The sequence below is a fragment of the Equus przewalskii genome, chromosome 23 (genome assembly GCF_037783145.1).
Source record: "Equus przewalskii isolate Varuska chromosome 23, EquPr2, whole genome shotgun sequence".
NCBI lineage: Eukaryota > Metazoa > Chordata > Mammalia > Perissodactyla > Equidae > Equus > Equus przewalskii.
Window position 1 is genome coordinate 23,930,136 of NC_091853.1, and position 23,296 is coordinate 23,953,431.

Genomic DNA, 23,296 nt, shown 5'->3' on the forward strand with positions numbered 1-23,296 from the left:
TCCATTTTGGTGGTGTTTTTTAAAAAAACATATTTGTTCTAGTTGCATATACTAGAGGAATTCAGCCACATTAATCATCCGCCAGTAAGTTTTTTATGTTTTATTGCCTACCGTGAACACCGATGCCGGCATATTTCTTTTTAGCTACTTTTGTCAGGATTATCAGAATATTGCTGTATATTCAGAAGTGATGATTTCCTACAAGATTCTAATACATCATATACCACATTTAACATGATAAAATGTTTGCTCATAGTTTAAAATCACTCAAAGCTTGTGTGTGAAGGAAAGTGCTTAATTAATTTTCCCAAATCATTTTCCCGTAGAGGTGAAACGTGTCTTAAACCCTTAGCTATTTTTTATGCTGCTATAACAGTACCTATCAAATTAGCAAAGGTTAAAAATATCAATAGTACTTAGTACTGGCACAGCATTCTCATGCACCGTTGGCAGAAATGCAGATTAACACACTGTCTATAGGACAGTTAAGAATTAAGCAGGAGCCGACTCTGTGGGCGAGTGGTTAAGTTCGTGTGCTCCACTTTGGCAGCCCAGGTTTTTACTGGTTCAGATCCTGGGCACGGACATGGCACCGCTCATCAAGCCATGTTGAGGCGGCATCACACATAGCAGAGACAGAAGGACCTACAACTAAGAATATCAATACAGCTATGTATTAGGGGTCTTTGGGAAGAAAAAAAAAAGAAGAAGATTGGCAACAGATGTTAGCTCAGGTGACAATCTTAAAAAAAAAGAAAAAGAATGAAGCAGTATGCATGGTAAATCTTAACAATGAGAAAAACCTTTAACTTAGCAACTTTATAAACAAGAATTCATCTTGGTTATGATATTCATCTCAATGCAATTGATAATTGCAAAACATTTGAAATAATACGACTGTTAATAATAGGAGACTAATGGAATAAATTATGGTGTATCTGCATAATGAATTCCATGTAACCATTAAAAAGAGTTGTTAGAAATGGATTTTGTGACAAAAAGGTGGTCCTGATAAACCATATCTCTGGAATACCAGCATTTGTTTTAAATGTTATATATGTGTGCGTATATACACAGAAAAAAATTTAGAAGGATGAGTATTAACAGTGTTTTCTGTTAAGAAGGTATTTTTCTTTTATTCTTGTTGGAATTATCTATTTTTATATAATAAACATGTATTGCTTTTATGGTTAAAATGTGGGGCTTTTTAATGGCTACAGAAGCCTCTCTTAGCTGTCCCATCTCTGGGCACTTGGACTTTGAACCAGTGTAGCAAGAATGGCCCATGATGGGGTGAATCTGATGACTGCATTCCCCCCCAGACCTAGTCCATGTGGCTCAGCTGTCCCCTACCACACGAGCAAGGATCCTGCTCACCAAGCTGTGCTGGATGCACGGGGTCTCCACAAGCCTCCGGACTCCATTCTCCACGGTGACTCCCAGCCAGTTGAGTGCTGCCCAGCACCAGAGGTAGTCGTACCCACCATGCCAGTAGCTCACAAACGCAAACGTCATTGCAGTGGAAAACAGCGTCCCCAGCAGGCCATGCTGGGACCCGCCCACTGGAATGTACACATACCTAGAGAAAGAAGAGGCTGTTAGGAGCCACACACCATGCAGAGGGCCGCCCCTGCACTACGACCCGCTCCTGGGCTTGATTCTCCTGTCACACATTGCTGTTCACTGTGTGAAGGTCCTTCCCAACTTCCAGGAGGCCACACAGCAGTCCCCAAGTTCTCCATCTCACAAGAAGTTGGCAAAAAACACCAGCCCCAGGTCTGCAGGCCTTTAGGTTAAATGAACACACAGGCTAAAGAGCTCTCATTACGAGACTAAAACAGCTCTTACAAGAGGCAGGGTGAGGAGTAACGAACTTAGAGTTTCTAAAAGGGATGCGCACAACCCTGAAAGCCCAATCACAAAATGGCAATTAAGCTTCTGGCTACATGGGGGCACCAACCTTCAAAGCAGGTCTGTACTTTACCACTCAAACTATTAAGTTTATGGGAAACCCAGTATTTAAGTACAATTGCTAAAATCAGGCCCCTGAACAGCAGGAGCTGGGTGCAGAAGAGGGGTGCCAAGGCCAGTTCCCCCAGCTTTCCAGGCAAGTTGCCCAGAAGCAGTAGTGAATTTGCAAGTGAAGACAAGAGCTCTGTGCTCACAGGGCAGCCAAATTATCACCCAAACGGCACAGCTCCTCCCTGCGTATGTTCTCTGCTGCTGAGACAGCTGTCTGACTACATATAAGCAGGACCATGTTCTTCAATCAGTATTTTCCTACTAGTGTTGGACAAAATTCACATCCAGGGTTATTGGGATCTGGAGAGCGAGGAGCATACCCTCCTTACAGTAGCCTTTTAAGAAAGCTCATAGGCCTTTGTTTATTGCTGGTCAGTGCTTCTCTGTCCAACCTTCTTCCAGGAAGGAAAAGTCAATCATCATTTCCTGAAGACATAGCGTCTTCCAGGCATAGCACTAGACCCTCTACCTGTATTACTTGGTTTGATTCTTTGAAACACCATATGGTTTACACCCGCTGTTCCAGCATGTCACCTGGTTTACAATTTGTCCTGTTTATACTCTGTTTTAATATCCTTTAGGAAACGTCATTTTGAAAATCATTTTTGAATAGAACAATTTTATAGGCAAACCAAAAAAGAAAAATAAAAACCATTCCTCAGTCAATGAATACTGCAAAGGACTAGACTATTATAAGCATTTTTAAATGTCCTCCTTCACTCTCCAATGTGCTCCAGTTTAGATAACAAATTACATGATCAGCTTGGATAGCCTCCCTTTTTTTTTTTTTTAAGATTGGCACCTGAGCTAACAACTGTTGCCAATCTTCTTTTTTTTTTCTTTCTGCTTTTTCTTCCCAAAGCCCCCCAGTACATAGTTGTATATTTTAGTTGTAGGTCCTTCTAGTTGTGGCATGTGGGACGCCGCCTCAACATGGTCTCCTGAGTAGTGCCAGGTCTGCGCCCAGGATCTGAACCAGCGAAACTCTGGGCCGCTGAAGCAGAGCATGCAAACTTAACCACTCGGCCACAGGGCCAGACCCGTATAGCCCCATTTTACGGGTGAGAGAACCGAGGCTGAGAAGTTAATTTGACCAAGGCACACAGCTGGGAAGGAAGGGGAAGAGCCTAGAGGCAAATTTGCATCTATGATACCAAAGTTAATGTTTTCCATTATACCCCTGGGGTTAAGCCTTCTATCTTACACTCCACCTCTATCTTACCTGGTTTTGGAAAGAAACCAGAAAGCATGCGAGAATGCAGCCCTTTCAGAAACAAGTGAAGCAAAGAAAATACTTTCTCTTGTGCAAAATAAGACCATCTTGACAATTAAATTAGCAAACATGTATCAAGAACAGACTACAGATTAAGGAATCTTCATCAGCTGTCAAGCATTTATATAGGCCTCCAGGGTCATCCTGGCATTATGGGAAACAGAGACATAGACATGGTTCCTGCCAAAAAGACAGGTATAGCTGATTAAAAAACAAAAGCAAACAAACCCCACCACTAAGCCACATGATATGGTACAAAGTAAACCAAGAGGGTTTGAGAGTGTGGAGGAGAAGGGGTGATGGAGGCAAGTGGGTATGGGAGGCTTGACAGCAAAGGTCCCCATCTTGGCAAGTTCTACAGGGCGAGTTTTGCTGGGCAATGGCGAGAAAGGTGGGTGCTGCATCATGGCCCTAGAATGGCTGGGCGATGAGCCAGAAGAGCCTGACAGCCCCAGGCACATGGCTTTATTTGGTGTTCTGCTGCCTCCTAGAGGCTGCGTGGTTATTGATGTAGAAGACTCCTCCGCAGAGGCAAAAAATGGGCCACAATTCTCTGCAGCCGCCTACCTGCATGGAGGGAACCGCACTCCATCACAGCGCTCCAGGAGGCTGCTCCTCACTTATACCATCCGTGTTGTGTGTAAGAAGGTTTCATGTAAAAACACATGGGGTGGTCAAACCAATTGCAAAAGTGTGAGGAATGATGGCCGTTTACAGAAACTTTGCAGATAAGCGATTTATAAAACAAGTTAATACTAATACTCTTCTCACCCAACGTAACTGTTTCATGTTGAGATTTTTATTGTATCTCACTATATTAAAATGAGCTGCACTGTATATGTCAGAAAACCCAGTATAGAATAAACACCTCTCACCATCTACACCAATGGTCCTTAGTATTGGATTCAACTCCTTTGGACACGTTTTCAAGCGTGTGATGAGCAGGTATCTAGCCCCATAATTATGTGCACAGCTATTTTAGGTGTCTCTTGGCACTATGGCTTTGTTACTTTGCCTTCGAAACGACAGCCAACAAAAATCTCTGAGAATTCCTTTTATTCCAGAATTCATACACAGCAGGTCTCCAAGGACATGAGGATGCTTGTTTAAAAACAGAAGAGGGTATGGTTTCCAGATTGGAAGATAAAAATCCCTTCTCACTCTTAATTTCTGGAAGTCAGTAGGTACGGCCAGGAGGAGAGTGAACAGGTTATTTTCTTTTACAAATGTCAGTTCCATGATTAATAAAAATAGAAATATATCTCTCTTTTAGAAGAGCAGCAGGATGACCCCACTTACTGAGATCTGCTGCACAGTGAAATTGATTTCCCAATGGAAGGAAGCATTCAGCACCATCTTCTCAGCAAAGCAAAAACAAAAAGATTTCTTCTTGTCAGTGACTGTGTGAGCTTGAGTCTGCTCAAGGCCTGCCCCTGCCAGGTCAGCTTTGTGCGGTCAGTGCTTGAGGAAGCTGGCATCCATCTGCAGTCACCTTCTTAATTTAAACCCATCTCATGGAATCAATGCAACATAGAGAACCTCCAACTCAGGAGGAGGAACTTAAAATGTAGATGCTATTAATACCGTCTACCCTTTACTGAATGTGTGTGAGCCAGATGCTTTATGTATACAATTTCCAATCATTAAAAAGCCTTGCAAATAACTAATGACTAGGCCTATTTATACAGGAGAGATGAAATCTGAACCTAGAACGTTCTGGTTTCAGAACTCCCAGACCTTTGTTCTACTATGCCATTTATTGTAACGGGAGCATTTCTTGGTGATACGCTCCTCTTATTTAACCAGATCTTCAAAGCAGTCGCCACTGAAACATCCACTAGTATTTTATTAACTGAAGAAATGTCCTTTGTAGGAAAGGAGCCTTGGTTGGGAGAAAGACGCTCATTATTTATAATGGAGTTTTGGCCAAGGAGCTCTGTGCCAGAAGGCCAGAGATGCAAGTTCAATTCTTTAAACAAACTAAATCGTTTCCTCTGTCCCACAAGCAGAGATTACACCTGCTATCTTGACCAGGCTGGCATCCCGCAGATATCTGACCATATAAGAAGTGGGTCATAAGAAGTTGATGGTTAGGGGTTGTTCCTGAGTAAGTGTATGTGAAGGGAGAAGAAAATATCTATTTCTCTCATATCCACTATGAAGAAAAATTCAAGAATATGCCCTACAGTTGGGGACAGGGGTGGTGGGAAACCATGTGGTAAATACATTAATCTTAAAACCACAATGCTCCCTTTTTCCAGGACCTACACAATAGCTCCCCAGCTTGCCACATCATCTCCAAATTCTTTGCCGAGGACTGATCCCAGACCCCTTCAAGGTAAGAGGATGAGGCTTTAAGACACTGAAAGACGTGGTTTTTACTGTCCTACAGATGGAGTCGAGCTGTGCTCGTAGGTTCCAAGTCTTTAACTACCTATTGCTTGGCAGGGCTGGGGCAGGCAGTGGCTGACATCCTATTCCAGTTCTGCCTTATCTTGCCACCCTTATTTCCCACTAATTCTCTTGACAAATCCTAAAAGCCTGAACTAATGGGGCCTTCACACCTCCATGCCTTAGGTCAGACCCTTTTCACATCCTCCATCCTCTTTGATTTTCCAGCTCCTGTTCATGCTACAAAATCCTGCTGATTTTCCACCTCCTCCAGGAAGTCTCTTTTGAATATCCCAACTCTCTATTTAAGCCAGAACCTACTGTTTGTATCACTCATTGAATTATATTCATCAAAGGATGTCTTTTCTATTACGGTTGTAATTCCAACTAAATTGTTCAATTCTTTCAGCCAGTACTAGATATGTGATGTGATGTGTGTATGTATGCATGCACACGTGTTGTTATATATTTACCAGTCAATAGTATTTATATACCTAACAACATAATTTTCGTAGCCTCTAATAGCTTTTAAACTTGTGACAAATTGTCACCATTGTCACAGACTCACCATAAGCAATTAGGAACCAAGGGATGATGATAAGGTCCTGCCCCAGTAATTGGGAGGGACTTCAGAAGATATTGTTTCTAAAGAATGTATGCATTTGAAGGACCTGAAGTCTCCCCACACTTTGTAATCCTACTTCCCCTATTAAAGTCAAAAGCATGTGGCCCCAAAACTCTAGACCTCCTCCAATATCAAAGGATTTAAAAACTGAAAAGTATTAGCCTTTTAAAGACTAGAGGCTTTAGTAGCTGGGAAGGGCAAGCCTTCTGGCTGGAGTACCTTGGTGGTAAGGTGACCTCACCTTGGCTCCACCTGGGTTCTGAGATGAGCTCCTGCTCAGAGTTCTTCGCAGAGCTGGTCAGGCCCCTAAACCGACCTCTCACAGGCAGTGGCTCCCCCACCGGACGCTAGCTCCAGTTTTGGCCTTCGCCCACATTTGCTTTCTCTTTCTCACAGCCCAATGATAACCCACCAGTCAAAACCCTAACCTCCGGGTAATGGACAGAGGCCTGGTGCTTAGTTCTCATAAGGGAAGCTCTAGATCTACTTATAAAAAGTTTTCAAAGGAAGATGCATGCATGAAAAAATATAATTTACTTTTAATATCTTTCTGTCCAGTACAGATCATAATGGAATTTTAATAAGTAAAAGTCAGCAGTTGGTTAATGGGCAACTACAGACTTTATCATCTCCAGAAGGCTAAGAGGTCTACTTTCAAAGCAGAGGGCACATTTTGAGCTGTGCTTATTCTCGGCTCCTTTACCGAGGGATGCTAGCTGTAAGTCTCATATGCAACTCCGGAAAATTACCTATTAAAAATTCTATGTCCTATTTGGCAACAGAACATTGTGGAATTTATAAAATAGAGATTAAACTCAGGCTATATTTAGTCTACATTTAAACTTCTAGGTTCATGTAATTAGATGCCAACATTTAAAAAATTAATCTTTCTTTTCATTCCACAAAGCCAGTAGCTCAGTGAGTTGAAGTTCTGTGCTGATGAACCCAAGTCCATAACTTCCATCCTAGAGAAGGACTCAACCCGACTTTCACAGACCAAAACGCCAACCCTAGCTCCCCCAAAGCTCTCTCTCCCTCACTGCGGAAGAGGCTGAAAGAGTATGAATGGCTCAGCCCAGCCCTCCTCCCCACTAGAACACAGCCCAAGTAGCAACAACTGCAAAGCACAGGACGAGCAGGAGGGCAGTGCTGGAGAGCTGGAGTGCTGCCTTGGTCCTGCTCTGCCACTCACCAATCTCTGTAACCTTGAGCTTGTCAATTAAGCCTGCTGCTCAGTTTAAGTGGAGACACTGAGCATAGACGGGGAGCACTGAACCTTCTTTGGGTATGAGTTTCTGTGAAGATCAGATGAGACAATATACGTGTAAGGAATTTGGAGATTTTAACACTCCATATAAGTGAAAGGATGCATACTTACTAATAATGGGCCAGCAGCAGCACATTTACCTTTAGGAGAAAGCAACATCCATTATCATAATGATTAGCATTCCTAAATCTTTCATAAGCATATGAAGGAACCAAGACTTCTGGCCTGCTTGCTCAGGAATGCTCTTTACTTAAAACCATTAGCCTTAAATATGCCACCATCAGAACCAGGTCGCTTAGTGCTAAGGGGTCTAAACTATGGATTCAACACCCACCCATGTGGACCTGTTGATTATGCTTAATCCAGGTGGCAGTCAGCTGTTCTCCAAACACCTGATACTGGCTGTGGAGGGGCCTGAGGAGGGCATACAGGTGGATCCAGGTAAAGCAGTCCCTACCACAACGTGGTCCCATTTCACCTTCAAATCACTGCAGCCCTTCCACTCAGGTTCCCTCTTATCCACCTACCAAGCACAAAAGTCACCTGACCAGGTCCTTTCCTTATAACGGGTGACTGCTGTGTGGGCAGGGCCTAAAGAAAGTGCTCATTCAGGTTTACTCATTTAACCAGTTTAAAGCAGCCTAATAATGCTCCAGAAGGTTAGTCTTGGTGATACATGGGTCTTTGCAGCATCACAATCTTCATACTACGGACTGAAAAATCAAACAAATAACTCTTTAAGATGCAATACTTCAGAACTAGCTTCCAGTCACCCATGGGGGATGGGGAGGCTCGGAGGGCAGTGATGACAGAAAGGGGTACGCACTATTTCCCCCCACAGGGTTGCTAATCCTCTTCTGCTTGACAGCACGTTGAAGCTCAGCAATGCCAGGGCTCCTGGGCCCACGTCTATTTTGAGTTATAAATAAACACCATATAAAACAGATTCTTTGGAGGTCTGAGCAAAGGAGACAGAGCAGGAGTTTATACTCTTTAGTGCTGTGGAGCTGAGTCTAATCGCTAATAAAAAGGTCCTCGAAGCCTCAGTTTAATAACCACCAAGATTTCCTGACTGCCTGCCTGTCTTCCCACCTTCCTCCCAAGAGGATGCTAAAAGCATTTATAAGCTGCCAGAAGCATTTATGAAAAGCCAGACAAAAAGGGGCAAACCCGGATGTACGTATGATGTAGGTATACATGATTCCCCTCTCAGAGTCAGATAGAGAGGGGTGAGGGGAAAGATCCCGTCCTCCACGCTTCTAACACACTTCCAACCTTAGCTCCATCAACAGATCCCAAACCCAGGGTCCAAATTACCACCGTCCTGGGCACATACCTCCTCTCATTAGTAACTGTACTGTCTGTTTCTCCTGGATGCTCCCTTTTGATCGCTGTCTCTCACTCACATCCTATTCAGTGCCACCCCTGCTGGTCCTAATCCTCTAACCCACTTATCATGGTTGTTAGGAAAATGGTCACTATAAAATGAACTTGTCCAACTCAAAAGTTACTGTGTTCATACAACGCCTTGAGAGGTCTCTAGAAGAAAGTGCTCTGAAGACAAGCACAGTAAAGAAATGCCTAACTGACTAATGGAGCATTTCACTCTCCATCTGGGTTTAGAGTACAATGGTTTTGAGACAGCCTCACTGTGGCAGGGCCCATGGCCTTGAGACGTGTATACTCTACGTTCCCATGGTGACACAGTACCTCGCATACAGAGTCCAGTTGGTTGGTCATTCAGGTCAAAACAAAAATTAACAGCTGAAGAAAAGAAGAGGCAAATTCTTTGCTCTCAGGAAGCATCTAGTTTGGCAATGGTAGCCAAGTCCTTACCCTCAGCAGGTCCCACCTAAGTGGATTTCCATTGCGTTATATCATAAATTAAAACCCATTAGCCTGCCTCTTTCAAAGTCATTCTTCAACTGGCTCTCTCCTATGCCACCAACTCCATCTTATTAGTCTCCAAAACAGACTCCACTTCAGCAAATGAACTTCATTCTGGCACAAGTCTGGGTCCTACCATCATGCCAGCCCAGCCCCCAGCCATGGAAGACCCCGGCTGTCTTTCCTACCATTTGATCTTTCAAAGCAGGCTCAACATTCACTTCAAGGGAAATTTCCCCAGCCAATCTCACTGAATGCTGGTGGCCCTTTGATTCTTTATCTCTTCAGAATTCACATGCTCATCTCAGCCTGAGTTGTTTGTTCAGACTTATCGATGTGTTGCTCTCTAGCACTTCTGAGCTACTTGATCAGGTCTGAGAGTGTGTAGGATTCCCCATCTCACAATCAAGATGTGGAACAGAGAATTGTAACACTTCTCTTTTTATTTCTCCCAGAGTCTAAACTAGACTCTGAATTCAAGGGGTGCTCAGTAAATCCTGATCAACTTTCTTCTTTTCCTATTATTTCCCTCATCTTCTTCATTTCCCTGCTTCATTTTCCTTTCCCTTCCCCTTTTCTTTGACTGTCACTCTCTGTAAACAAAAGATAATTCTCCAGCTAGAAAGCGTGGCCTGGTAAGTAAATGTCATCATTCACATCTGCTGCCACCACATTCGTCTCTCAAGGGCTGTGGGATTTGGGGGTAGTATTTACACAGTCAAACTAAATCACAGACACCAACAGGAGGTGCCCTGAGAGAGGTGACAGCTGGCAGGGACTAAGAGGTGGGACACGTGCCAACTCCAACTTCCCCTGGAAGCTGCCAGAACTACTCAGAAGAAAAGGGAGATTTAATCAAAAAGCAAAACTTCAGTGTTAAATGTTTTTAAAATTAAAGCACCCAAGTTAGGAGGTTTAAGATTTGTGATGTTAACTTTAAAAGCCTCAAATAAAATCATAGATGTAGGGCCAGCCCGGTGGCACAGCGGTTAAGGGCGCACATTCCACTTTGGCAGCCCGGGGTTCACCGGTTCGGATTCTGGGTGCAGACATGGTACCGCTTGGCACGCCATGCTGCGGTAGGCGTCCCACATATAAAGTGGAGGAAGATGGGCACGATGTTAGCTCAGGGCCAGTCTTCCTCAGCAAAAAGAGGAGGATTGGCAGCAGTTAGCTCAGGGCTAATCTTCCTCAAAAAAAAATAGATGTGCCCATCAGTATTAGATGCGTGTGAGGGGAGGGTGTTCCTGAAGCCAACAGGGGAGTGCCTTTGACCTTTTGCTGGATCACTTGGCTCAACTTTTCTGACAAAATCTCTCCCTCTTCCATGAATGTCACTTCCAAATCCAGTGTGGTTTTTGGCCACAAGAGAAGTAGTAAGGGGCCAGGACATTGTTGGACATGAATGAACGAACTCACACAAACACACAAAGTGCCTTAGAGTATAGAGGGTGGGAAAGTGGATGGGTAAGCCAGGGTCACAGATTTCAGTGATGGTCCCCTCTCCAGGCCTTGGTTTACAGCTGGGGAAGCTCAAGGGCTAGGGGAAAACTAGGGGGTGAGGTTGTCATAGTATGGAACATATAAGACACAAGCAAGAATGTTCTTGAAGAGTTATGATCCATCACAACGGCATGCTGCTTTGCTACTAGTTTCTGCTAAAATAGAATCCATCTTCTCTAATGGATTTTCAGGACTTGGAGCTCCTAAAAGGTTAGCTTATGCTTCTGAGATCTCCCTTTCCCCACTCCTCTGCTGCCTTGGAGCTAACTCATGAATTAATGTGAAATGCATGAGGAGGGGGTTGTCTGAAGGAAGTCTGTGGTGAATCTTGACTCAAGGTGACTAATCTTTTCCTAATAACAAATTCCCCCCTCCACCCTCCCAATTATCTGCTTTGTCAGTTCAGACATTCGTATTCTGAACTGTATTGTATTAAAGAGTGACAGCCTATTGGTTATAAATATGCTCATCTGCGGTGGCCATAGAGGGGGTTCAATGCCCAGAAAGAGAGAAAATGCCAGTGGGTATCATACGGGTACCACTTCCAAAACGCTGCCATTCAAGACTGTTTTCAGGAGGAAGAAAAACAAAGGCCTCAGGGGCCGAAGTGATTTTCAAAAAATAATCAAAGTGAAATGGTTGCTGCTGGTAATAATGAGGCTGCTCCCTCCCTAGACTGAAATCAGCACTCTGACAAATCAGCTTTGACAGAACTGTTTCAACTGCCTCTCGTTTATCATAATTATGACCCACAGTCCCTATCAGACACATGATACCTTTTAAGGCTGGGCACTGGAAGAGAAAACTGATAATGCTTGAGTTTGGCCGTGAATGACAATCAATCTGCAGCAGTGTCCAACACGACCACGTGCACCATTTACAGAAACAAAGCAAGAACATCATCTCATGCCCGGGAAACTACGCCCTGGTAAGATCGTTCCCTTAATGCAGTGAGAGCCGCCTGGACGACGCTGCTTATTCGAAAGATCCCATGGTAATTGACTGAACTCTTGAGTGCACATTAGAGATTAATATTTTAAAAGCTGATATTTTATACAGACAGTTGAAGGATGACATTCAATGTGTGTCACAAAAGACAGAGTCTTCTGTAGATTAAAAATGCCATCGCTCATGCAATAAAATCACATGAAATCTAAAGACGTCAGCTGTGGAACTGGATAATGGTAATCCATGCCGGGAAACAGTCACTTGCCAAGGTTGGGGAAAGAAGTGGACCACAAGAATGGCACTTTACTTGCTTCCTAAGCTCCCTCTCAAGGGGGGTCAAGATGAGGAAAGAAGTTTCATGAGCTGGAGAGTACTGCTTGACTTTTACCTTATCCGCAAGAAAGGCAAGCAGAATGGATGAGGGGTAATCCAATATTTCCTAGATACAGGTGGCTAACATGGCTGCAGAGAGAGACCAGGTCTTGAGTGTGGGGAAGCAGAGACGCAGCTGAGGTTCAAATGAAAAAAGCGCTATTCCCACCCCTTCCCTCCCACACCATCATCCTGCCTTCCAAGACTATGGCCAATAAAACTACAGACAAGGAGAAGCTCCCAAATGGAGCCATTTCATGGAGGCCAACAAACAACAACATCCCCTCAGAACTCCTGTGTGCCTGTGGAGTCTCACTGGCCCAGGCTACATCCAGTAACACAAACCTAAGGTCCAGTAACCAACCCAGCAGGTCTGGGCCTCCAACACCATCAGCTTCCTGGAGGAGAAAGGAAAGGGCATGGAGGAAATGCGATCTATCTGAGTCATGTGCCCCAACACAAGGTGCAGGGCAGGAAGCAGCTGACTCTGAGTTTACCTTAGGTGGCACAGATGAGAAATTTACTTTGAGAGCTCAATAAACAGACCCTTCTTCCCAGGGCTAGGAGATAGGGAGCCTCCTTCCAGAACATTCCCTCTTCTCCTTGCATAAGTCTCTGGAACTTCCCAGGAGAGACAGGTGGCTGCAAAGCCTGGGAGTGCTAAGGTGCAGCCATGGGCTTTAAACACCAACTCCTCTTAGGGAGTTTGTAGCCAAGAACCATCCAGGGGGATGCTAGAATGGGCCAGATAGAGGGGGCAATCAATCTATTCTTCAGAGTTCAACTGTGGAGCCAACATTCCCAACCTATCTAGTTATTATCATATCTGTGACAATTTCCTGCTGCATCAAGGTCAAGACAAGACCCCTGAGGCCTCAGGTTGGACTCCAGGGCACTGTCTTAAGTGACCTCTTCTGGGAGTCCCAGAACTACAATTCTCAGTCACTTCAGTTCCCAGCGTCCTAGCTCCTCAGTGAGGCATTTGCTGGGAGAATGGAAATCTTTACACTCCACCGGATGTCAAGGGTGACTCCCAACTCATATTGGAAAAAAGTCTCCCCAGCCTGATGCCCCTTCTGCTGCTTCCCTCAACACATAGGGAATGTGGGTGGTGGGTCTATGGGTTGTTCTCTTCCTCAACAGTTCCAGCACCTGCACACATGGCTGCCTCTGGCACAGCTTAAGAATCCTCAGTGTTCTCTCCAGTATTTCCCACACTCTCTGGGAACGCCCCGTTCTCAGGGGCTATACTGCGCAATGTTATGTGCCCAATACCACTCCTAAAGGGAATTCACATCAGGGTCTCTGATGAGCCCCACAGGGCTTCCCAGCTCTTTGGAGGATCCTAGTTCAAAGTTCCCTCAGGAGTGAGACACCACAGCACCACACTCTGAACAGGGCACAGGACTCTGCAAAGCACTAGACTCCTTCCCGTGGCTCTGGGTGAGCTCAAATGCTTCTGACGGGTGTCCTCCCAGGGCAGCATGCAGTGCTCAAGGTAAAATGTCACCTTTTAAGGGCACAGGTTTCCAAAAACAAAGCACATCAAACCGCAATGGTGACTCCGAGCTACACCTGTATGACCTGGTTATTGCTTAACTGATATCTGGTGACTGTCCGCTAGAATCAGACCAAGTCACTCCTTGCTCCCGAATCATACATGTGTGCATTTGTGTCTGTGAACGGACTGTGTCCTTTAAAAAATATGCTGAGTACCAACTATGGGCTAGGCGCTGTGATAGACACTGAAATAAGAAGGTGAATAGAAATGTCCCATGCTTGCCCAGAGTGGACAATCTAGCGGTAGAGTTAAACATCTAGAAGGACAGTTAAAAACTACAAATCGAAGCAGAAGGAAATAAACACAGCCTAGAGATAGAAACAACACGCACGTCTTGGGGGTGTGCAGGGGAAGAGGGGTTGATCCTGTAGTGTGGCCCCCAGGGAAGGATTCATAGAGAAGGCCATATCTGAGATGGAGAAAGAAAGGAATCCAGAGAGAACAGGAGCACTCTATTTTGTCTTTATTGGCTGGTTGACATCAGTTCCAATTTAACCCTAATAACATTGACAAACTCTTACCAAAGCCAATGTCAGAGAAAGAAGGTTATCTTTCAAGGGAAAAAAATACTAAAACTTGACAAATTTTTTTTAAAATGTAATCTTACATTTCACTTTGGAAAATCTAAATGGTAGGCGACAAAGAGACATTTGGGCACACGAAATGAAATGAGGCTTTCTTAACGAGTTATCTGGGAACCAAGGGCACCTAGGCATCACACTTGGATGTTAATGAAGCTGCCCCAGGAATGAGCCTGGCTCAGCACCCTAGGTACCCGCCAGGCTCTGTGTCCACCTCCACAACCCTGAACAGCTGTGAGCCATGCAGGGCTACAGTCTTCACCTAGGAGATAATATTGATAATCCATGGCTGGCTCACGTCACAGGATCATATGATGATCAAATAAGGCAAAAGGGATTGAAAGGAACTGGAAAACAAATGATTATTATAATAATAGTGCATAGATAGTAGTAATATTAGGATTACTATTATCCATAATCATCAAAGAAGAAATTTCCATTGAATTAAATATTTTTCTTAATCAGGAAGAGAGGGAAATAAGATTGACCGCTGCTCACCGTAAGTGAGGCAGCGTGCTAAACATTTAACAGATGTTATTCAATTTTCAAAATTACCCTGGGAGTTTTTCCCCATAATTTACAGATGAGGAAAATAAAGCTCAGGGAGGCTATTTACTTCCCCAATCAAAGAGCCGGCAGACTTGTTCCATGTTGCATCAGACAGCAGAATCTGGACCAACTGGTGAAAATTACACGGAAGCAGGTTCTCTTCGATCTGAGCTGTCTAAAAGTAGAAAAGCTAATGGCGGAGGAGAGTTGGGATTCAGGTCTGATTCCAAGATGCATGCTCTTTTCACTAGACCAAGTGGTTTCCCCATGATAACTATGGATATCGGGCAAAGATAATCTATATGCTTAACATTAAAAAGATAGTTAATATTGAATCTAAGATTTATTAGCTTTTTAAAAATATCTATTGTATCCCTAGTGTGTCAATCACCATGCTCCGTGGTTTATACAGTATTTCATTTGATTTAGATGGCACTTTAGCATTTTTTAGCACCTCAGACTTATTTTCGAGAACCTACATTCTCAGTGCAGCAGCAAGGCATGTCAGGGCTAGATAACACTGTAAGATGACCCAAAATCCAATGTATTTACACTCGAATAAATCTGGCGGAAACTTATTATAACCCCTCAAAGACCAGAGGTCGAATGATCCCCTATTGTTGGCACAAAGGACCCTAGAGATAGAAGGGATGTGAGAGGCCATCTTGTGTATGGACCTCCTGTACTATACCCACGGCCAGAAGTCACCCAGCCTATGCCTCAACACTCTCAGTGACCAAGAATGATCGACTTACTAAAACTGTCTTTTTATACCTCTTTTAAACAATTTAGACTGTAGAGAATGTGCTTCTCCCTACTTTTCACCGGTTGATTCTGGTTCTCCTTTCTGAAGCAACATGGAACAAGTATACCAAGGTCTTCAATTGGTGGCCTGTCAAATATCTGATGAAGGTTCCCATCCCTCTCCAAAGGCTTAATTTTGCATGCAATGTGTCCTTAGTTTCTTCATCCATTCTTTTACATCTGGTTCCAAATCTCCTATCATAGTTTCCCTTTTTCTGTATATTCCCTCATTTGTCTGTGTTCCTCTGGGATTGTGGCACCTGAAATAGAATTGAACATTTATGGTATGACATGGATAATGAAGACTAGGAATACCACATTCTTTTTCTACCCATATATTCATATCATCAACAGATATTTTCTAAGCATCTACTATGTGCCAGGTACTATGATCAGCACATTAGGAATATGCCATGTAAGACTGCCCTTATAGAGCTTACATTCAACTTCTTATATTGATGAAGCCTATGGTGACATTTGTTTTAGGGCAGCCTTATCTCATACCAATGTTTGCACCTACCATTTTTCTGAGAAAGTCGAGACCATCATATAAGAACAACCTCATCTTCTTTCCTAACCACATACATATTTGTCTCCACTGGCACCTATCCACTCACTCATTTATGTTCCTATAGTGGAAGAGATGTCTTTTTCACGACTAAGGCTAACTGTGCTCTTTGGTTCTATCCTCTTCTGCCTCCTGAGGGATCATGCTACATCAGTTATCTCTCTCTTACCCTATATCCTTATCCAGGTTCTCTCCTTAGCACAAAGATACACTCCAGTCCCTCCCATTTTATAAACACCTTTTTTTTCATCCCACAACTTCTACTTCTTCAGCTTTGATCCTAACTACTTTTCTTCACAGCCAAATATTTCAAGATCCTTGAAAGAGCAGTCGACACCTAATCTCTAAGTCCTCCCCTGACATTCACTCCTTAACCTTGTGCAATCTGACTTCTGCTCCTCCCCAGTCCACTTAAACAACTTTTGTCAAGGTCATTTGTGGCCTCCAGATTGCCAAAGCCAATGGATATATTTATATCTTTTTCTCATTTGTCTTGTCTGTTATATTTGGCATTGACTGCGCTTTCCATTTTCCTCTTTTAACAATTTCTGCTTTGTCTTACCACTATATTCATTATAGAAAATTTAGAAATAGACATATAAAAAAATCCAGAAACAACTACCAATAACCTTTTTGTGTATGTCCTCTCTGACACTTTTCTATAAATACACAAAGATACATACTTCTAAGAATAGCATCACATATGTATCACTTTAGGAAATTGCTCTGTTCACCTAATCTATCACGAGCATCCTTCCATATCTCCACCTTCCTTAGTCACCTCCGTTGGCTCCACTGAAAGCATTCTCTTTGTGTTCCTTTTACCTCTAGAGCCATCGCTTCTCAGTTTCCATCACAGGCTTCTCATTGTCTGCCTAGTTCTAAAAATGTCAGCAACTTCTCAGGGCTCTCTCCCTAGACCTCTGTGTGCTCACACTGGGAGACAGCATTGGCACATTAACAAAGCTATTACTGCAGCATTAGCCAGCGAGTCTGCCGCATACAGCACACTGATGCTAATATACAGAAGGTGCTCAAGGAATATCTGCTAAACTAATCAGAAAGCAAGAGGAAGGGGGAGAAGAGGTCTAGTGAGGGGTACTGCTGGGGAAGTGACTTTGCACAGGTGAAGACCATTATGAGGGCAAGGAGAAGCAGAAAGGAGTGAAGGAAAAACGACAAAGGAGCATCAAAACCAAACTCTCCTTCACACCTTTGCTGGGAGCTGGGTCTGTCACGCCATCACTGAAATGCACTACTGTTTGGGCAAGAAGTAGCTCCCACTCCCCACTCTGGAGGTCGGCCCCCAGCAATCACCATGCACAATAGCCTTGGGAGGTGACCCTGAAGAGGCTCTCCCATGAGTTCACTCTGCAGCAGAGTTGAAGAACTCTCCCCGCCACACTTCCCACCTTCACACCTACTATCTCATCAACTGCCATCCACTCCCCCACCCATTGCAACTTGACCTTTCAGCCCCTTTCCAGATTAACATCATTCATTTGCCAGACCCAAATGATGACCCCTGACCTCTAACACAATCTCTTCTGCTTTTCTTAAAATTCTTACAGTTTTTGTAACTATGTAAGTTTTCAGTAGCTTCATTTTCTTGACTACACTGAAATGTCACAGAGCTGAGACCTGGTCTGTTACCGTTCTCCCCTCTTACCCACGGTTTTGTTTTCTGTGGTTTCAGTTACCTGCGGCCACCTGCAGTCTGAAAATGATGCTATGTCACAATGCCTATGTCATTCACCTCACTTCATCTCATATCATCACAAAAAGAAGAGTGAGTCCAGTACAAGAACTTAAGAGAAAGAGGCCACATTTACATGACTTTTATTATAGTCCATTGTTATAACTGTTCTACATTTTTTTTAAGATTTTATTTTTTTCCTTTTTCTTCCCAAAGCCCCCTGGTACATAGTTGTATATTCTTAGTTGTGGGTCCTTCTAGTTGTGGCATGTGGGACGCCACCTCAGCGTGGTTTGATGAGTGGTGCCATGTCCGTGCCCAGGATTCGAACCGACGAAACACTGGGCTGCCTGCAGCGGAGTGTGCGAACTTAACCTCTCGGCCAAGGAACCAGCCCCCCTATAATTGTTCTATTTTTATTATTATTGCTGTTAATCTATTACAGTGCCAAATTTTACATTAAACTTTATCACAGGTACGTGTGCATACGAAGAAATATAGTATAGTTAGGTTTTGGTACTATCTGTGGTTTCAGGCATCCACTAGGGGCCTTGGAATGTATCCCCCATGGATAAGGGGGGGGCTACTGAACTTGAATCTACACCCCTAAATGCCCAGTACAACTCTTTATTCCCTCTGGGTGCTCACCACAGGCAGAATCACCTGAGCCAGGGGCATTAAAATAAGGAGAGGCCTTAAAGTACAGTGGTTAAGAGCCTGGATTTTGCTCCAGGTTCTAATCCCACATCTACTTACTAGTTGTGAGTCTCTGAGCCCCAGGTTCTTGATAGCAAAGTGGAGGTAATAAAACCCACCTCATAGAGATGTCATAAAGAGTAATGGAGATATTGAATGTAGAGAGCTTAGAACAGGGCCTGGCATCCAGCAAGCACTCAATAGATGCCAGATGTCAGCTGTGATCAAGAAAACACACCTGAGAAGAAGCCAAGTGAAGAGAAAGCACGAGATCCTGCTCCTCTCCCCAAAGCATTAATGTCCTCATACCCACAGCAACCTCAGAATTCTTCACCCAGCCCCACCCCTTGGCCCTTGGTGACTCGATTAAAAAGAACTTCTACAAAGCACTCTTCTCTTTATGATCACTGCATTCCTTAATAAGCTGGGTAAGTGAAAGCCCCTAACATCAACATTTTAGATTAGAAAAATACACATTATTCCCAAGTACCCTCTCTAATTAGTGTTTGTATGATTTGTACAGCTAATAGATTTTACACTAAAGGGTGTTCTAGAAATAGCAGTAAATTCCCTTTCTCCTAAGTGTTCATCAGCCACCTAAAATTGAACTGGCTTATTGCATGATATTTGTGCGTTGTAATCCTGTAATTAAGGCTTCATTAGTCCCTGCAATGCCAGTGCTCTGTAATGGTTGATATGATAGGGTGAAGTCTGTGTCATATTCAGTTAACCTCTGTTGTGTTCATCCATTCATTTATTAATTCAGTACCTACCATGGGCACCCACTGGCACCAGGCACTGGGCTAAGCGCTGGGGATACACACCCTTCAAAGATGTCTCTATGAACATTTCACGGCATTGGATAGCTCATTTCACCATCTTCAAATGAACCTTCATTACGGATTTATTAAGTGGGCTTTAGGTAACAGGCACTGCGCTGGGCACAAGGAGGAACACAAAGATGCTAGAGACAAAATCCCTACCTTCGGTGAGTTTATAGTCTGGTTGACAGACAAAACAAACATTGAAAGAGCACTGCAAGGCAGAGTGAGTAGCACTGAAACAGGGACATGAATTAACATTTATCCAGCACCTTCTGTATGCCAGCCACTTGGCTGGGCGCTTGCACATTTAAACCTATAAAGTAAGTTAAAAACCTCCTGATTTTCCATATGAGAAAACTGACTCAGGGAGTTTAGACTTGGACTCAGATCTGAGTTCTTAGTCTTTTAATCCTACAAATTCTTTATAATTGAGCCAAAAGTTCCCCTATCCGCCTAAAGAAGTAGTCCATGATCGCCCAAAGGCCATGATGAAAGTCAACAGCATAGACCAGAAAAGAAATTATCTGGTGCCACAGGACTCACCCCAAATCACAGCTAGAGACTGGAACGTGGCAAAGGATTCTGTATTTAAACCAGGAAAGGAGGTGGCCATTATTACCACCTCTCTCAATACTTTCTTTGAGAAAAAGGTATATGAAAAAACCTGGTAGAGTACCTGGCCTTCAGTAATCATTAACTTCTGCAACGGACTGAACTGTGTCTCCCCCAAATTAATGTGTTGAATCCTAACCTCTAATTGATGGTATTAGGAGGTGAGGTCTTGGGAGGTAATTAGGTCATGAGAGTGGAGCCCTCAGGAATGGGATTAGTGCACTTATAAAAGGGACCCCAGAGAGCTAGCTCACCCTTTCCACCATGTAAGGATACAATGAGAAGTCAGTAGTCTGCAACCGGAAGAGAGTTCTCTCCAGAACTTGACCATGCTGGCACCCAAATCTTGGACTTCCAGCCTCCAGAACAAGGAGAAATAAATTTCTGTTGTTTATAATCCACTCAGTCTGTGACATTCTCTTATAGCAGCCCCAATGGACTAAGACAGCTTCCTTCTGTCTCCTTGGTCAGTGCAACTCAGGGTTTGGCATTTCTTAATCTGGAAAGCCTTCAAAGTCAAAAAGACACAAGAAAAAGTGGATCCACCAAGCTCTCCTCTGCTCATCCTGACTGATGATGTCACTGTCATCTCCTTTCCAATGGTTCTTTCTAACCTGTGGTTAAGCGCTCTGCACTACAAACATGTCTCAGGATAATCTGATTTTGGGAAAACCAACAAAGCATGAGAGAGGCAAGATATATGCATTCCTAGTTTTTACTTTAAATAAAAAAACTTTGACTCTGAGGAAGTCAGATACGCTCCCATCCTGTTCTATTTCTTCCTGTGTTCACAATTTTTTTTTTTAAAGACTGGGGACCTGAGCTAACATCTGTTGCCAATCTTCTTTTCTTTTTTCCTTCTTCTTCTCCCCAAAGCCCCCCAGTACCTAGTTGTATATTCTAGCTGTAGGTCCTTCTGGTTGTGCTATGTGGGAGGCCGCCTCAGCATGGCCTGATGAGTAGTGCCATGTCCGTGCCCAGGATCCAAACGGGCAAAACCCTGGGCCACCAAAGCGGAGCATGAACTTAACCACTTGGCCATGGGGCTGGATCCCGTTGACAATTTGGAAAGAGAATAAGCAAAGAAATAAAGGACTATCTTCAGGAACTAAATACCAACTTGAAGGTGGGGCCCTGGTTCTTAGAATGGTGCAAAAGAGAAACTGGAGGACTGAGAACCTCAGTACTAAGGGTTTTCACATGATTCTAAGAGTATGTGGGAAAGGAAAGCATAGGAAAACTTTACAGAGTGACAGAGCCACGAGGCGGTCAAACCAAGAAGAACAAACATTGGATCCCAGGCTAGAGAGGCTTGAAGAGCCTTCCAACATCATCATGGATCAAAGCCCTCACTCCCCTGACCACCATAGAGAGGGCTACTCCAAAATTACTTCAGACTGATCAAGTTTTTGGCCTCACTAGAAATACCTCTGGGTGGAGATGCTATAATTTTTCAGGTAATAAGTTATGGAGTCTGGTACACATTGTTTCACTAATGTCACAAAAAATTTTTTTCCCTAAAAATCCATTTTTTTAACAAAAAATTCATTTTCCTGGATAGCACAATGACCGGATGGCTGAAAGAAGGGATCACATCTACATTAAGTCACTGCAGAGCTGCCAGCACAGCATCACATCAAATTAAATCCTAGTCAAGCACATGCAGACCAGATCTGGATCTCTGTCTCTCACCTGTGGTCCCAGGACATTTGGCTCGCGGGAAGACCTCGTCATTTTTGTGGACGGCAGCATTGCGTAGTGGAAAGATGTGGGTTTAGGAGCCAGAGAGGCCTGGGTCCAAATCCTAGCTCCACTACTTCAATCATCAACGTGACTCCGCAAAATGAGCTAAAATCTATATATAATAGGTGCTGAACAACATACACTGAATGGAATTAAAAATCAGACCTTATTACTAAATCCTGCTTCACATTAGCCTTTCCTGACAAAGTTCGCCTCTAGCACTTAGAATCCACTCCACTGATTCAACAGATACTTACCGAGCACCAAATATGGGCCAAGCAGACAGAGATTGAATTGTTTATTTAAAATCGTGAACAGAACAGACAAGGTCCCTGTTCTCATGAAGCATGCTAGTGGAGGAGAATTAAATAGGTAAACAAACGAATAGGTAATATACTTTGATTAATAATTTCTATGAAAAAATACAGCAAGATAAGAGGCTAGAGTCTCATCACATAATTTAGAATCTCACCAGAAATGACGCTGTGTTATTCACTACCCTTTCCTGTATTTTAATCCATATCCTGAACTAGGATATAAACTTCTTAGGCACACAAATCATGCCTTACAGGTCTTTATTCTCTATGACATCTATTAGAGTGCTAAGTACACAGCCAATGCTCAGCAAATTCCTATCAATTGACTAAGAATGAACTGACTAAAGAGGATTCTGCCAAGTTAGACATCATCTAATTCCATGAGTCACTACTTGACATTATCATGTAATATACAGAAACTTTTGAAATGCAGTCTCCTCAAGACCCATCTTGCAACTAATCTGACCCTAAGACAGACCAAGCCTTCCCTTTCAATTTCTTTGGGCACCTCTTCCAAGGATGCTCCATCACACCACATATCAGCCATCTGACCCCAGTCTATGGATGCCTGGCCCCAAGAATAACTGGCAAAATTCTGACTGGATCAACAGCTTCTTTCATATCGAGCTGTTCTGGAGGTAGGATGAAAAAGGCAGAGAGTTTACTCATTTGGAAATGGAAGTATTTTCCTTGCTCGCTTTGTAAGCCCAGGAACACCTTGAAACTGACCAGAAAGCAGCAAGAAAGAAAGTTACCAAATCCATCTTCTAACACTGGAAAGCTTATTTTTCCTTCCCTGTCCCTCCTCTCTAGCAATTCTCCCACTAGATTCACTAAACACTACAAACCACTAAAGCAAATAAAACAGATATATGAGACCCAAAGGCAAGTCCTGGCAGGGGGCAAGTGTCTGACCTTTGGGACAACTGCATCCCTTGTTTCCAGTATAGTAACAAGAGAGAGCAAGCACAGAGTCAGGCAGGTAGAGGACTCTGCTGCAGCCATGTGCAAAGCAAAGTCACCAGCCTTCGGTTAAATCTCCCACCATCCTGATTCC

General features: G+C 43.5%; 1 protein-coding gene across 14 annotated transcripts in view; it reads right to left on the reverse strand.

The window, feature by feature from the left end:
• HHAT (hedgehog acyltransferase) overlaps positions 1–23,296 on the reverse strand; it is a 309,501-nt gene that overhangs the window by 71,197 nt on the left and 215,008 nt on the right. For all 14 annotated transcript variants that reach the window (XM_070591304.1, XM_070591299.1, XM_070591298.1 and 11 more), the window contains one exon: positions 1,378–1,579. In XM_070591304.1, coding sequence (XP_070447405.1) covers positions 1,378–1,579 — 202 coding nt within the window. The remainder of the gene's footprint in view (positions 1–1,377; positions 1,580–23,296) is intronic.